General features: G+C 44.4%; 1 protein-coding gene across 4 annotated transcripts in view; it reads right to left on the reverse strand.

Moving 5' to 3' along the window:
• Positions 1-8,317, reverse strand: part of LDLRAD3 (low density lipoprotein receptor class A domain containing 3) — a 38,930-nt gene extending 30,613 nt beyond the window's left edge. For all 4 annotated transcript variants that reach the window (XM_071745012.1, XM_071745009.1, XM_071745011.1 and 1 more), the window contains exon 1: positions 8,125-8,317. In XM_071745012.1, coding sequence (XP_071601113.1) covers positions 8,125-8,302 — 178 coding nt within the window. In that variant the 5' untranslated portion in view covers positions 8,303-8,317. The remainder of the gene's footprint in view (positions 1-8,124) is intronic.
• Between the last annotated feature and the right edge of the window lie 7,940 nt (positions 8,318-16,257).

The raw sequence follows: 16,257 nt of genomic DNA on the forward strand, positions 1-16,257 counted from the left end.
AACACAGCCAGTGAGCACAGGGTACTGCTTGGAAACAGAAGCATTGCACTGGAAGGAGAACCTACATAATTTCAAATCCTCATCCCTGATGTTACAATTTAAATTACATTCCTCCCACAAAGAAAGCAAAATATCATCCACTCCAAATATCATCCACATCCACTTCAAAACTATGTATTCCCATTATGATGGAAAACCCATCAGAAATAGCTCATTCATGATCCAAAGTAGGAATATAAAAGGGATAATTGAAAGAGCCTCTTCAGCCAAGGTTATAGACTACAGCATCAGACAAAAGCAGCAGACTTTTAAGCACCTGGAGCATCATGCAAGATTATCAAAAGTCCAGAATTTTCTGTCTGAACAAATAAGTGAAACAGAAGTGAGACAGTGCTGGTGTGTCATAAACACAGAGCTGAGCTCTCCAGCTCCAACCTGCCTGAGGACCACCAGCCCCTCCTGGACATCCTGATGATGTAAAAAGAAATCCACAATCCCATCTGATGCTGTTTGTCCCATTGTTCTTTGTGAGCACCTTTAGTCTGACTATGGCCCAAGGAAAGTGAAAAGGCATGAGGACAACTCCCTGGTGAAACAATGGCAAAATCAGTGAAGTGGAACTGAGAGGGGAAATGCACCTTTTCCTAGTGTCCTACTTACCAAATCAATCAGAAATCCAGCAATTAATTGATAATTAATTATTGATGTTGCTCCCTCTGAGCACTTACCAGCATTTATGAAACTAAAGAAACCGAAGCATCTAAAGTGGTTGTCTCCATTTTAACACACAAATTAAAGCAGACAGCAATATGCCTGAACTAATCTACTGCCAAGAATCACTGTTATCTCTAGGTTGTTATCTTAGTTCTATTTGTACACAATCTCACAGCACCTTGATTTGTGTCACAGACTACCCATGTGTAAAATATCCCCACTTCTGAGAGGCACAGTGAGGGCTGCACGTACAAATTTCAGTAATTTCAACAAGCACATCTTAATACATTTGTTGGGTTGTTTTTCTGTTTTTTCTTTCTGGAGTAGGGGGATGGAAAGGCTGTGCTTAAAGACAGCAAAATGGGAACCAGGGCAACACTTTAAAATGTTATCTACAACCTATGGTCAGTGGCAGAACTTACCCCTGAGGAAGCAGAGGAGGCCTTCAAGCACTACTGTTTCAAGACACTTGTCTGTGTGTAGGATGTCTCCAAGTCAGCCAACTTTTCTAACAATGCACATAATAAGACTGAAAACTCAGTAGAAAGCCAAGGAATTCAGTCTTTGATTCCAAACATTTTTTCTTGCCAGCCACTCAGGGCTGTCAGTAATACAACACAGGCACATTTCCTACCACTAATGCACTCAGCCTACTCCTACCATAATTCACACCTGAGCTTTCCACTGATGCCATTACCCATTTGTACTATTAAAAACCAGACACAGGAGGACAAGAGCAATCACTGCGTATTATCTATACTGCTCCTTCCCAATTATTCATCAAGCTTACCAAGCATACAGCCCTACCCAGTGTCTGCATGTGCTTCAACATGTCACACACTCCTAAAGCTTTCACTGTCGACAGCAGTTGCCACAGATTCAGCTTTACAAACTGGCAGCCACCTACCACCCAAAAGGTGTTAAACACCAGGATGCCACATTAAAGAATACAGTAGTTTAATACTGGTGTGCCAACACATAATCCAGTCCCCAACAGGAATGTTGGTGATTGAAGCTTCAGGAGAAGGAAGATTTATGTCAGTCCTTTCAGCATAGCCCAGTCCTAAACACAGGATCCTTTTCAGGAAAAAGCTGTTTTCTGGGTGGAATTTGAGAAGACCAGAGACAGCATCAGCCCTGCCACATCTTACATGATCACATTACTCTGCTTTCTTTGGCAGAATTTGCCTTATCTGTTAAAGATTACTAACACTCTCCTGTTCCATGGAAATGCTGCAATGATCCATAATTTGTTTCAGTGCTACTTATCGGTAGTTTTCCAAATATATAAGCTGGTTTTAGATGTGATCCCCTAGATCAAGAAAACTCAAGGCATTTTAGACACAGAAATTAAATGCCCTATTATTTCCATTCTTGAAGACTCAATAAAGACCCCTGGAGAATGGCAAGATTTTTGATTTGCTCTTGCAAGCATACATACTTCTTCTTGCAATCCCTTACTTCTATTAATGCTGTGATGTGATCTGTGGGAGAAGAGCAAAACAACTTGGGAGGCTTGGTTAAGAACAGATTCTGAATCTGTATGTTTGAAGGTATCCAGAATGGGGATGGAATGGGAACATGCCATGACTGGCTCTTGGTACAGCTGCTTGCATTCTGACAGTTCAGCTCACTCAAACTGTTACCAACCAAAACATTTACTACAGTTTTCAATGACATTTTTTTTCCAAAACAACACAGCCCTTCCACACTGAAGTTAACACTGGAATATTTACTAAACACGTCAAGTTTGTGCACCCCTATTAGAATAAAAAATATCAGGAAAGGCTCATGTTTGTAAACACCCAACTCATTAAACCTTCAAGGTCTAGACTTGCAAAGATGGAAAGAGTGCCCTATTGCCAAGAAAGTCACTGCTCCTTTGAGAAATTCCCTATCAGACATGCTTCCCATCCAGAGCAGAGACAATCACCAGGTGTTTTAGCAGGCTAAGTCGTGTGGGTTTAACTTTATCAGGATCTGAGGAGCCTTGCAAAGGTCTCTTCAGCACATAGGCAGCTACACTGATCACTTCTTCAGTGGGAGCCCACTCACAAAAGTGAACTGCCCGATTTTGCAGCTTTTGATAAGCAAACAAATGAAGCACCAACACTGAAGATAAAAATCAGCTCTTACTTCACAGGCTGCAGAGATGCCCCCTGAGACTGCCAAGGTGCAGTCAGCAGGCCAGCAATGCTGGATTCAGCCTCAGAACATGAATATCCTGCCAGTGACTACAACTGCTTTTTGTATTTCATTTGTATTTTATTTGACTCAGCTAATTGGCCATTAAGCTCCAATAAGGTGGACATTTATCCACAAATAACCCAAGAAAATTGTAAAGCAGCCTGAGGTTACCCTGAAGGCTGTTAACCAAATAGCAAGGCAGAACCATTAAAACAATTCATCAGAAAATACATATAGTCCCTTGGAAAACTTCCAAGGATCCCATTATACATTTCAGGGATACCCAACCCGATTAGACAGCAAAGTTCAGCTCAAGTAAAGGTCATTAATACACAGAGAGTCTTTCACTTTGAAAGCTTGAAAGCCATCAAAGCTGCTGCAGGAAGAGCCACTGGGCACTGCTGCTGCAACTAATATGCAGAGGTTTGCATTCAAATGGCAACACAAGTTTTCTGTACTATATTTAACAAGTGAGACTGATGAAAAGGCATTGCTATGCATCCCAATGTCATCACCTGCTACCTTTGGGTGGAGTCTGCTGATATAATTAAGAGACACTTTTATACATTACCTCAAGAGAGCCTACATCATCTACAGCTTTGCATCCAGCCCCTACCAGCAAGACTAACATCTCCTCAAGGCAAAGAGCTATTTTGAACTGTAAAAAGATATGGCTGTTATTTGTAGCACATGGTTCTTGACTAAAATTAGAGGAGTACTAATAGCTTTAAAAGGATGGCAAGTTAGAGAGTGAGCATCCAAAACGTCAGATTAAACAGGTAAAAGGAGTGCAGTGAGGAAAGAAATAGCTCTTGCTGAAAGCCATCTGGCTGAGCAGAAATAAAAGCTGGAGTAGACACTACAGCACTAAGACCCTGAAGAGCTTTGCCCAGCAGAGTGTAAGTCTGCAGCTGACAGAGATCTGGCTGGCAGGGAACTGCTGCTTCCCGTCTGGAGCCAGCAAGTACTGCCTGACCCAACACTGAAGGGATCAATCCGTGCAGAACATGTAAAGCCAGAGAAGGGACTCCAAGGAATGAGGGAATCTGAGCACAAAATGAAACCTAGCAGCAAGAATTCACACCTCAGTGTTTAATGGGACCATGGGTACGTGTTCCAGTAACATGACTCCTCCATTTTATCAAAAACACAAATAAATCACCACAGGAAAATAATACTTAAAATTGAACTTTTCATCCAACAAAGCTATTTCAAACCCAATTCAAAATATACCAGTATGAGCTACCTCATCCTACTGGTTTCCTCCTAGAATCTTCAATAACAGAACCCCAAACCATGGATCTCCACCATCATGTTCCCTAAGAGCAGTCTGAAACAATAATCTGAGCAGATAAAAAAATTAACATTCCAACACCAGAGAGGCATAGCAAGTATAGTGGCACTTGGGAATTTTCCTTTCAAAGAAAAAAAAAAAAAAATCATGATCCCTACACTGAAGAAAAAATACCAATATAAAATACAACACTAAAAATGAAAAATCATATATTGGGCCCTATTGAAACAAAAATTTCTAACCTGACAACACACTTCAGTCCCATTCAGTTTACACACTTCCCAACCTTAAATTAATCCTCACAGGCTGCCTGAGAGATACTAAATCCACTTTAAACCTGAAACCTCATGGCTAAAATGACACAGTATCAGGACCTCCCCAGATGTGCTCTGAGTTCATCAGATACTAATCCCAAATAATCCTACACAGTAGGTTAAAAGCTTGTTCTTATGGTACAGAGATAATTTATCCAAGTTTACAGCCACATCACCTTCCACTTGTTACCTCAGCTTCCTGTGCACTGTGACACAGGAATTTACACAACTGTTTTACTAAGGGGCTGCCTGAAAAATCGCACTCAAACACATTATCAAATTACTGCATTTTAACAAGTTTCTACTACACAAGCAAGTTTCTGGATACACAGTCCATGACAACTGAAAACCTACACTGATCATGTAATTCAGAAGTGTAATTATCAGATACTATTTGAGTTAAATGCTTTCTGCAGGGGTGTTTGACAGATTGTTTGTTTTTCTTAAGCTCGCTCTTTCAACTGTCATCTTTGTTGTTAAAAAACCAAACAAACAAGAAACAAAAACTGAACAAAAAGCCAACAAACACATGAGCCTCCCAAACAAAATTCTTCAATAGTAAGTTTATGATAAAGTGATTAATACTAATGACTGACTACACAGTCACCTCTAGCCATGACCTACTCATGTTTCAGACAAAGGGCTGTCATTCAATATTTCTCTTTGGAGATATCTTGAAATACATCATTAAAATTGATTTCACTTAAAATATTCCATTCTGCATATCCTACTATGAGATTTTGCCAGAGCAGAAGAGTTTTGCTGCTCTAATTGTGACTGCTGGCAGAGTTACATCTTCAGCAACATCCAACACTTGTTGGGTATCATCAGCTTGGCCAAGTTGGAGGTTTCCTGACTTGTCAAAGCTAAAGGGATCCCCGTCCATCCCTAACACACTGATGTGCTACACAAGCCCACAGCTAGCTTGTGTACTGTGAGAGAAACACTGCTTATGGAGCATTAGACAGCTTGAGAGTTTTTAATAGGATTGCATCAAAAATACAAAGTAGATGTAGAGGATGCAGAGATGTACAGGGCAGTAGATATGCAGGACAGACATGAATCTTCAAGTACAGAGCAGTTTTCTTGCTCTCTCTAATCATACAGCAGTAAAACAGTTATTCAGTGATGCTCTTCCCATGCTATACATACAGCTTTCCAGCAAAGAAATTCTTACCCTAAACGCAGTCCCTCTGAATGCCAGCACAAATTACAACCCATGTAAGGAAACACGAAGCATTTTCTTGGTAGCACATGGAAGTTTTAAGCTAGCAACCATGACACATTACAGATTAATCACAGAGTCATAGAACTGGCTGGTTGTGCATGTACCTGAGAGCCTGGGGAGAGCTGAAATGAGTTGGGGACTGAAAAAGCAAAGCAAGGGAATGGAGAAGCCCCTGTGTGGGGAACCCAGGCTAAAGCTGCAGATCAATGTCTCTCTCTGATCAAGTACCAGGTGCAATTACACACAGAAATTAAACCACCCTGGTGTAAACTGACACTGTGCATCATATCACAATAAAACCTTCCCCATGCAAATGAGGTCCTCCAGGACCAAAAGCACTATTTGATCCAATCATAATATTAAGAATAAAGACACAAACAAGCAATCAAACTTTGCCTTGCAAATTTTCACTGACACAACCCAATTCATGCACACCAACAGGACAACTGTTTAGACAGAGAAACTGAATGTGTTTATTTTCTGTTAGCTGAAATTAACACCCATCAAGGTTTCCCATCTGTGCCAAAAAAAGACTTGAAATATTTTCAGGAGTGATCAGAACTAAAATTTGGAAGAGAGTGAAGGCCAGGCAGACACAAACTGATTAATTCTCCCTGTGGGAAGCTCACGGGGGTGCAAAAATATACAAAGGAAGCAACATTTAAAAAACAAATCCCCAAAGACCAAATACTTTATTCTTCAAAAGAAAACCAGAACATATTAAAAAAAAAAAAAAAAAAAAGAAGGGGGGAGGAGGTTTTAGAAAGCTCTTTGAATCTGCCCCAAAGTAAGCCAGAGCCTCTGGTTAAGTAACTGCGGGGTAACTGTTGTGCAAAAATGTCAGTTTGCAATGGAAAAGCTGAAGTACCAACTTCCACATGAGAAACAGGTCTTGGTCACTGCCCCCAGGCCAAGGTGGTACAGAAACATAGGGTGTGGGTTGCTGAAAAATCCTCCTATGTAAAGATCAGTATCTTGTAGCATGGAACCTTCTGTGTTAATCTATGCGTGATATTCCAAGTAAACACATGGAAACATGAATAACTGGGTGACATTCTGGCAACACTACTGTAGTAAAATGGAAATTAATAAGGAAGAAGGCAACACGATCTAGATTAACCAACCTGAGATATGCCTGAAGCTTTCCAAAAAAAACCAGACCAAAACAAAAAAATCCAAACAAATAATAATTAAAAAACCAAACAGTAACTGCTGAAACAGCTTTGCAAAGACACCCAAACCTACTCAAGACTTACCAACAAATTAGCAACATAATTTCAAAACAGTGTAAGTCCTATTATGCTTCTCCTTCCTACATCTCTGTAACAAACTTTTATCATGAAAGTTATGAAACTTATCAGATCTTCATGAGATCGATCATGCTCTTCGGAGAAAAAGAAGAAAACTAAGTTGATAATCAGAGTTTTTCCCACTGTGTGTCATCACTTGCTCTCCAAGGCACGGTTCAGTAAATGACACGGCAGGATGCAGCCAGGGAACTTACACTCTCTGGAAAAGTGCCCGCTAAGATCATGTTGCAGAAATAATTCACAACCTGCAGCAAAGCTGCACAAACATCATCAGCTCGCCGGCTCTCGCAGACATACACCAGCCGCGGGAGGGAAACGAGCGCTTTTACAAATAATAATGTGAGTAAAAAGTACTCCCGCACTGCCAATGAATCCAGGCAGCACTGGAGCGTTTCACCTGCAGGGACCGCAGCGCTGAGCCCGCCCGCACCCGACACGGATCCCCCGCCCCGACGGAGGCTTCGGAGGGGAGAGGGGTGCGGGTGGGCACAGCCCGGGCTGCCCCGCGGGGCCGCCGCCCTTCCGTCCAACGGCGGCTTCGAGGCCCGGGGCTGCCGCTGGAGCCCCCGCCCCTACCCCGACAGCTCCTCGGGGCTCCTCACCTCCCGGCACCCCCGCCCCGCACCGGCGAAGGAGGCGCCAGGACCCTCCCCCCCCCCCCCGGGAGCGCGTCCCGAGGGGAGGGCGGGGACGGGGAGGAGAGCACAACCCCGACCTCCGCACGGCCCGGCCCGGCCCGGCCCGGCCCACCCAGCGAGCCCCGCAGCACGCGGTGCGGTCCGGCCCGCCGGGGGATGGGAAAGGAGACGAGGGGAGGGGAGAGGAGGGCACAAAAGAGGAGGAGAAAAGAAGCCGCCAGCGTCCCCAGCCCGGCCCGCAAAGAGGCATCGGGGGAAACAGGGAGGAGGCATCGGGGGGAGGGAGGGAGGCAGGGAGGAGGCATCGGAGGGAACAGGGGGGAGGCAGGGAGGAGGCATCGGGGGGAGGGAGGGAGGCAGGGAGGAGGCCGCGGCGCCCTCCCCCGCCGCACCGAGCACACCCCGCAACACCCGGGACACCGACACCGCCCGCACTCACCCGCCGAGCCCAGCAGCAGCCACAACACCCACATGGCCCCGGCGCCGGGCTCCCCGCAAACTTCCGAACGGCTCCGCCAGTCTGGCCCCAGCCGAGCTTGCGGCCGGGGGCGGCGGGGCGGAGGGAGGCCCGGGGGAGGGAGAGAAGACCGAGGGGAGGGCCCGGGGGCGGTGTCCATCACCGCTCCGCCCCACCGGACGGCCCTGCCCGCCCCATGCCCCCGCCCCGGCACCCCGCACGGACCCACCCGCTGCCCAACCGCCAGCGATCGTCTGGCAGGGGGCTGTAGACCCAGGGCCCCTCTGCCCGCCCCTGCACAGGGCAGAACCCATCCGGGCCGCCCCGGTTGTGGCAGCTCCGCCCCTGCAGGGCCATCCCGATCTCCTGCCCGGGGGAGCGGGCAGCGGGCAGCGCTGCTCGGCTTCGCCCCGCGGGCCGTGCCCCTCAGCCGGGCTCCTGCCTCACGGTCTGGATGAGGCCAGCGGGAGGTTGCTGGTGGCCACCACAACAGCTTAGGATGTTGGCCACACGCCCAGGCGCTGGGAGCCACCTTCTCTGTCTCTAATCTATTGCCCATCAGATACTGACAGCGAGTGCTGAGGATCATGGAGGGTTCTGGTGCCATTACTGTGTCGTACAAGAAATCCTCCACTCGCTTGTGCCAGCAAGCAGGAGCCTTTAGTGACTCCTGGAAGGGTTTCTGTCTGAGCTGCACCTGTGCAGACACAGGCGGTGCCCTCATGAGGCACAGAAATGCTGACTCGTTGCACTAAGGAAGGGGTATGTTGCACTCAAAGAAGCTGTTTCCACCTCCTGATGCACACTCCTTCCATCTTCATTCCCAAACTAGGAGACAAGCGTCATTCCATTCTACCCAGGCAGCTAGAACTAGCCCGTGGGATTTAATATCCTTGTAATAGAGCCCAGCACCTAGGAAATTCAAATTGCATTTTCATTCTAGGGGCCCAGATCTGATTCCCCTTAACTTCAGTGTGAGGAGGAGTAGGCCTTGTTTTAAGGAATGTTATTTTTCAGCGTATAATGACCAGGAGTGAACAACCCCACGTTAGCACATGAGCCATTCTACTTGGATAGGAAAATTAGTATCTGCTCATCAAGTGTTACCTTTTGGTTGTAAAGTATTGCCCCATGTGTCTCAGGTACAGAAGTAGATCTGCGTGTTTATAGAATGAAGTTTAGGCCTCTAAAATGCTTGCAGCGTGTATATACTAGCTGAGGAGGAAGGCCCAGTGCAGAAGTTATTTTGGCAAAGAAATAAAGCCAATTTATAATACTAAAAAGCTACCAAATGTTTTTCCAAACTGTGCTCAGATAATCTGCACAAAGAGACTGTTTCAAGCAAGTATCTTACAATTCATGTTTAATATTGTCAGAGGAGCTTGAGAAGATGAGGATTTCACATAATTTGGAAGAATTGATGTATTTTTAAATTTAAAATAAGACTTTCATTTTAATGCCTAGATTTAGCCTCTGGTAGTTCTTTAATGGTACTTTAACCCCCAATTGCAATTCCCATGTTGAAGTCAGGTTGGGAACTAGTTTGCAGAGGGGAGGTTGAGATGGAGGAGTGGATTCTGACCCCTGAGGGATTTTCCTTCCCCTTGCAGGACACCATTCCCCAGCCCCTGCCCTTGCTGCTTGGACTCCCAGCGTGATGACCCAGCATGACCCATCTCACCACTGGAGTGGGGCTCCAGCCAGCTCCTCCTGACTACGTGCAGATGGGTGGGTGCATCCTTGGCAGGCACCAAAAAGCAAGATCTTCTAGTTGGCAGGGAGGTGAGGTGGGAAGCTCTCAGGCTGTAAAAACATTTTATTCACCTCAGTTCCTTCGTCAGCACAGGATAAAGGGTCCTGTGTGATTCCTCTTACCTTGTGGGAGTTGGATTGTGTAATTAAAAGTGCAAGCCCTGTAAACACAAAGCTGCAGGAAGAACAAAGGCAGAGAAACCCCAGTAACCTCATCAGGAAAAATGGAGAGCAGGCCAGGTGCTCCCAAGCACATCAGAGAAGACTGATTAGAGCTTGTTACCTGCTGTGAAGCCTGCCAAGATAACACAACCAAGAAACTGTCTCTTGGATGCCTCACAAACTGAAGGTGGTTATTGCCTGTGGTATAGGACACATCAAGGGATGCAACGTGCAAGACTTGTTGTACAATGTTTATTTATAGTCTCCTCTGATGTTAAATATCCCGTTTGAAAACTGCTTGGATAAGAGGAGGCTGAATAGGCTCTTATTTTTGTATCCATGGCAACACATACATTACATATAGTTTTATCCTGAACAAAGGAAAACTAAAGACTTGGTGTGAAAAGACTCGGAGTTTCAGGGAAGGGGAGACAAAGCAGAAAAATCATCAGTTTTCAAGCTGTCATGGTTTAAATCAAAAGCAAGTCCTTCCTGTGTTCCTGAACCCTGAAGGTGTTGCTAATACTAGGTGGCATTTGTGATTATATACAGTTTGATATTTGATGATCTGCAGAAGCCTCAACTATGTCTAAGTTATTCCTTTTCTGTCTTAATAAAGGTATATTTATTTTCTATTTTTCCAACCCAGTAATTCTGAATATGGGTTGAACATTAATTAAATTAGGTACTCAACTGTATAAAATAGCCTGATTTTATTCTGCTGTGTCACCAGGATTTTATTCAAGAAACCATAAAGTGAGTAAAATGCAAAAAAACCTGAACATTTCTTGTATGGTTTAATGTTACAGCCATTATGATCCACACTTTTTAAAGTAGAAATTCCTTCACCAAGAGCAAGGCAGTGGAAGAATCATTTCTCAGTGGTGTATCTATCCACATGCAAAAAGCAGCACTGGAATCCCAAACCTTCCTAGGTCTTTCCTGTTCCCACAGTAACTGCACATACCTCAGCTCACATTTAATGCTGGCTGACTCCTCCACCCAGGCAGTTTCAAATTTCAGGTTTAAAGCTCTGCAGCTCCGGGGATGGCTTTGAAGCAGGAATGCCACAGGGCTGTGTCTGCTCCTGCTACACCAGGGTTACCCAAGCAGGGGTCAGGCCAGCCCTGGTGTAGCAGCAATTCTGTGTGCCAGCCCCAAGGTCTGTGTGTAACCTCGGAGTAACCCAGGTGCCAGCTCACACCAAGCCTGACACTCCTGAGGGAATGGTACTCAAGGAGCATCAGCTTGGTCTGAGAGCTCTCACAAGCACAGAGCTTCTTCCTGCTCTGGAATTAATAATGTATTAACTGGATGCCCCAGCTGATTGCCAGCAAAGGCTGGAAGGCACAAAAGAGAAAGAGAAAATGTGTACAGTGAACACAGCATTGGTGGGCAAATCCTCACAGATTACTGGTGGTGTCTGAGGACTTGCAGCAAAGTGTGAAAGGGAGCAAAAATGATCTGGATTGTAAAGAAAAGGACCTGAGTGGTTTGAACAGGGCAAGGGGTTAATACACTCAAGTTCCCTTTCCAGATGTTGCATTTGCTTGTTGCCACCTGGCACTTGGGTACACCAGGGTGTCATAATGCACAGTTCAAGCATTTTAATTGCCTGGGGAACAGATGAGTTCACTGGACCATGTTCCTTCCTGCTGGCTGGACCCTGCTGATTCTCTTGTGGAAGCAGGCATCCCAAATCCACATTTTGGCAGTGCCTCTGTCCCAGCCTTTCCACCAGCAGGGACCATGACTCTTGGCTGAGCAGCATGCAGCTGCAGTCTCTCTTACTGCTTCCTGATTAATCCCTCTGCTGAGAATAATCCTGGCAGATAGAAACACCAAGTCTGGAGAAAAGCAACACCTTGGGTTATCAAATATATGGTAACACCCACTGTTTTTCCACTCAGTACCTGTTGGAAAGCATGTTACCCACTTGTGCTGGAGGAGAGCTGTGCTGCCTGTCCTGGCTCCTGGGCTGTGGCATGTGTGACCCCAGAGCCATGGGGAGGGACCAGACAGGGCAGAGCCACGGCATGGTGCTTGTGACTGCTCCTGGAAGAGCCCAGCACCATGCCCTGTGCCAGCTGCCTCTCTGCTGTGGATGGATTACATTTATATCAGTGGGGTTGCCACAGATTCTGCAGGTTCCTGGGCCACCTGTTTTTATCCTGTTTGAACACGCTCGGGCCATGGCTTAATCCTCCATTTTCAACAAAAGCACATGGAAGGCAAAGGAGGAGGAAGGGAGATGGTTGTGCTGGGGCTGATACTGAGGCTTTTCTTCTCCTAGGGCCAAACAAAGCACCAGTAACACCAGTAACACTCACCAGTCTCCTGGGTTTTATCAGTTGCTGTCAGTGTGCACGCATCACAGGATCTGAGTGATGCCCAGGCTGCCCTCCCTGCTCAAAGCATCAGTACAAAGCCCACAAAGCAACCAAACCTCAGATCTCAGAGACAGCTTCCCTGATCTCACCAAAAGCATTGTCAGGACAGGTAGGATTGCTGTGCTGTTTTGTAGGAAACAGTTATTGCCACATAAAACTTGTCTGCTCTTCCTTTGGCATAAAGCTGCTAAACCTGACAGCTTGAAAGATGAATAAAGGTGTAGCCTGGTTTGTTAAGATTCACAAAGAAAAAATCCTAAATATTCTCTTTTATAAAATAATATCAGAAATAATTGCAATTATTTGCAGGAGACTAGCTTAATTGCAAGGGATACCAATTGTAGAGTCCACAGTACAGTTATTGCAGTGTCCTAACTGTGTAGGAGAGGTCTAGAAAATGAAACTGCCTGGAGGCTCATTATTGACATAATTGTTTCATTTATGTGCCTCGACTGGGAGGAGCAAAATACAAGTAAAGGAACTATCTAGACTATTCACTGACAGGTAAATTACATTTCTATTTTGGTTTTAAACATCTAAAGCACTAATAAGGAAAGGAAATGTTTCTGTTTTCTTCTTAAAGAAAAACAGGAGACTTAACCCAGGAGCACCCATTTACCTGATGTGCATCAGCTCCAACCACTCATCTTCAGAAAGTCAGACCTCATAATAATGACAAATTGGTGAGAAACCCCTCGGTTGTCAGCTGTGCTTTGTTCTGAAGCTGACAGGCACATGAAGGGTCTTGTTAGCAACTCCTGTGCACTGGAATGGAGGGATAAATCAGTGCACCAGGCTCTGCCATTTGGGACCTGGGGAACCTCAGACCCTCTCAGGGGACAGCACCCGATGTCACCCCTTGTGCTAACCCCAGGCTGCCTCCACCCTGCTGTGTGATACATTGTCCAGAAGGGAATGATACCCCCTAAACACTTGAAACAAATGAAAAATCAGTCTGGATTCAGTGTGACACTCTCAGTTTGAACATTTGGTTTGGGTTTTTTGGTTGGTTGTGGTTTTTGTTTTGTTTTGATTGTTTTCTGGTTTCTTTCTTCTTCGCTGATGCTTTTGATAGATTTCTAGACAGGTAATTGTTTTTATGAGCCAGAAGATGACTGCATCATTTTTGGCACAACCTGAAATATTCCTTGATAGAGGAGGTCATAAATCTGTTATCCTGACTCTCACAGCAGGCTCTGGTTAGCTGGGCTCCCAGCAGTCTGCTGGCTTAGCTGGAAAAGGACCAAGAAGCTCCATTGTCTCTCCCTCTCATAATTTCTAAAAGCAAGACAATGTCATATCTTAAATAATACTAATGGTGGATCTACTCATCACCAGCTTTCACATTCAAATTGCAGGAAATTCCATGCTCATACCCCTGCAGAGCTGTAAATCAGAAAATAATTTAGCCTGATACTTGTATTTTACAAATAGGAAACAGGGGGGCTGGTTTTGGTCTCTGGTTTCTATCACAACAGGAATACTTCCACTGGGCAGTTGTGATGGCCATCAAATTAAATTTATATATTGTTAATTGGAAGTATGAATTTACTTTATATAATGTATACTGAAATGAAATTCTGTGTTGTGATACAATATGCTGTATGAAATCCACATGCTTGGGTAAATGACTAAGTCAGACTCCTGACACCAATCAGGATGCTGATTTGGGCTCATCTAAGCTGTGTCCAGGCCTTCTGCCTGTAAATAGATAACAAGCTTGAGGAATTAAGACCCTTGTAAATGGAAATTGGCTGAGACCAGCCAGACCTGTCACCCAACATTATGCATGTGTATGTAAAGGGATTAACAAAAGGACTTCCTGGAAGACCTCCCCCACCTAAGAATGCAAATATTACAATTAGTTCCAGGAAATCAGACAAATATAACAATTAGTTCCAGGAAATGAGCTTTATACACATGTATCTAGTAGGACAATGTAAGTCATGTCTGTTGTCACCCATGTGATCCTGACTTTGAGAACCATCTGTCATCCATCCAGCACTGCAATAAAGAATATCTGCCTTCTGAAACTTCAAGGGTTAGAGGGTTCTTTCAGTGACTGAATTTTATGGTATCAGTTGTCTGGCTGAGTAGCTGATGCAAAAGGAAAGAATACCATTCATCTGCTCCAGATCCTTGCACCCAGGTTCATCCCTAATATATGCCACCTGATTTTGCATGTGGCAAAAACAAAACAAAAAATGGCATTGTCAGATGAGCAAATCCTGCTTGTTTTTAACAAAGACACTTCACTGACTTCTCAGATATTCACCTATCTGAGCCAGGCACCAATGCAGCCAACCTGTAAGCATACATTTCACTGAAAGCCTCAAGTGTTGTGATGAGGGTGGCCTAAAGCCCTACAGCCCCGTGTGGTGCAAGCAGCACAACTGATTCCTTGAGCTGATGATGGCTGGCACTGATGAAGTGCCAGAAATGCATGGTCAGAACTGGCTGATCCTGCTGTCAAGGACAACCTTCTACTCACAGCTTCCAGGTCCTAAAGTCTTCCTGTTCTTCAATGGTCTTCCTTGACAGCCAGACTGCTGTAAGGAAACTCCACTGGAAGAAAGCAGAGTTAGATGAGTGCCACTGAAAGTAAACTACAGAAAGTTTTACAGTTCCCCCCTTGGTTCTGCAGGAACCAAACATTAAGCACCATATACAGCTAAAACAGAACACAAAAATGGTATCAGACAACTGATTTACAAAGCAGAGTTTGCCTTAAAGAAGTCACACAGGTGAAAATAAGTGTTCCATAGTTCAAAGCTTTCTTTAACACAAAAGACCTTAAGAATAAAATGCAACAACAGGCTCTAGTATCATCATTTATCCCAGCTTGTTTTCTACATCCTCTTTGAATAAACACATTTCCCAGTAGAGCACAGCCTCTCCTGGTTTCACACCAGCCTGCAACTACCCCGTTTTTGAACACCTCACCTGTAAATAATTTGAGGTCACAAAATATAAATATAAAACCATTTTTCTTCTCAAAAGGTGTTATTAACAATACTTTACAAAGATTTATTTCCTATTAGCTGTCAAAACCACAGCTGTGCCATCCTTACAGAAGTACCTAAACAGAAATGCAACCCAAGACAGTTGGGGCACAGCAGTTTGCTCTTCACAGTGGTTTAAAATTTATGTCAGCATTTATTATTAAAATGTATTTTCATTAGGTGAATGTGACAGAGTTGCTGCATTTGAATTAAAAGAAATGCTAAAGAAAAATCAAGAATTACACAGTTGTGTATTATGTACATGGCAAAGGAATGTCACATGGGATTCTGTGCATTGTTCAGAGCTCAGTGCAGTGAACTATAAATGCAAGTTCAATAGAGACCCTTGTCAGTTAAGCAGTTGAATGAAAGCTGGTCCTGGAAGCTGCTGGGGTTTTAAAATAAATATACACACAGCTGCAATACCTAATATAAAGGTTTTGAACATTAATTTCAAGTTCCTTGTATAACTGTTGCCTCATCATATTAAAAAAATAAAAAAGGAAAACATTATATCGGCCAAAGAAAACTGTCTTTATGTGAAGTTTAACCTAAACAAATGAATATTAGCAGACAGAAGAAAGCCCTCCTGCTAGCAGATATGAATGAACACCCTCACTGATGTCAGGGTAAGTTTAGCACATACTGGAAAAAGCACACCAAGAGAGGTGCCTGGACAGATGTAGAGGAGATTATGCTGCTTTTTGATTATAGCAGATATATGCTGGCATCTGAAATTTAAAGAGGATTGATTTGCCCTTTGTCCTTATCCTGGCTGTATTTTGAGCCACACAATGGTTTCTTCTATG

This window comes from Heliangelus exortis, chromosome 5 (genome assembly GCF_036169615.1).
Source record: "Heliangelus exortis chromosome 5, bHelExo1.hap1, whole genome shotgun sequence".
Classification (NCBI taxonomy): Eukaryota; Metazoa; Chordata; class Aves; order Apodiformes; family Trochilidae; genus Heliangelus; species Heliangelus exortis.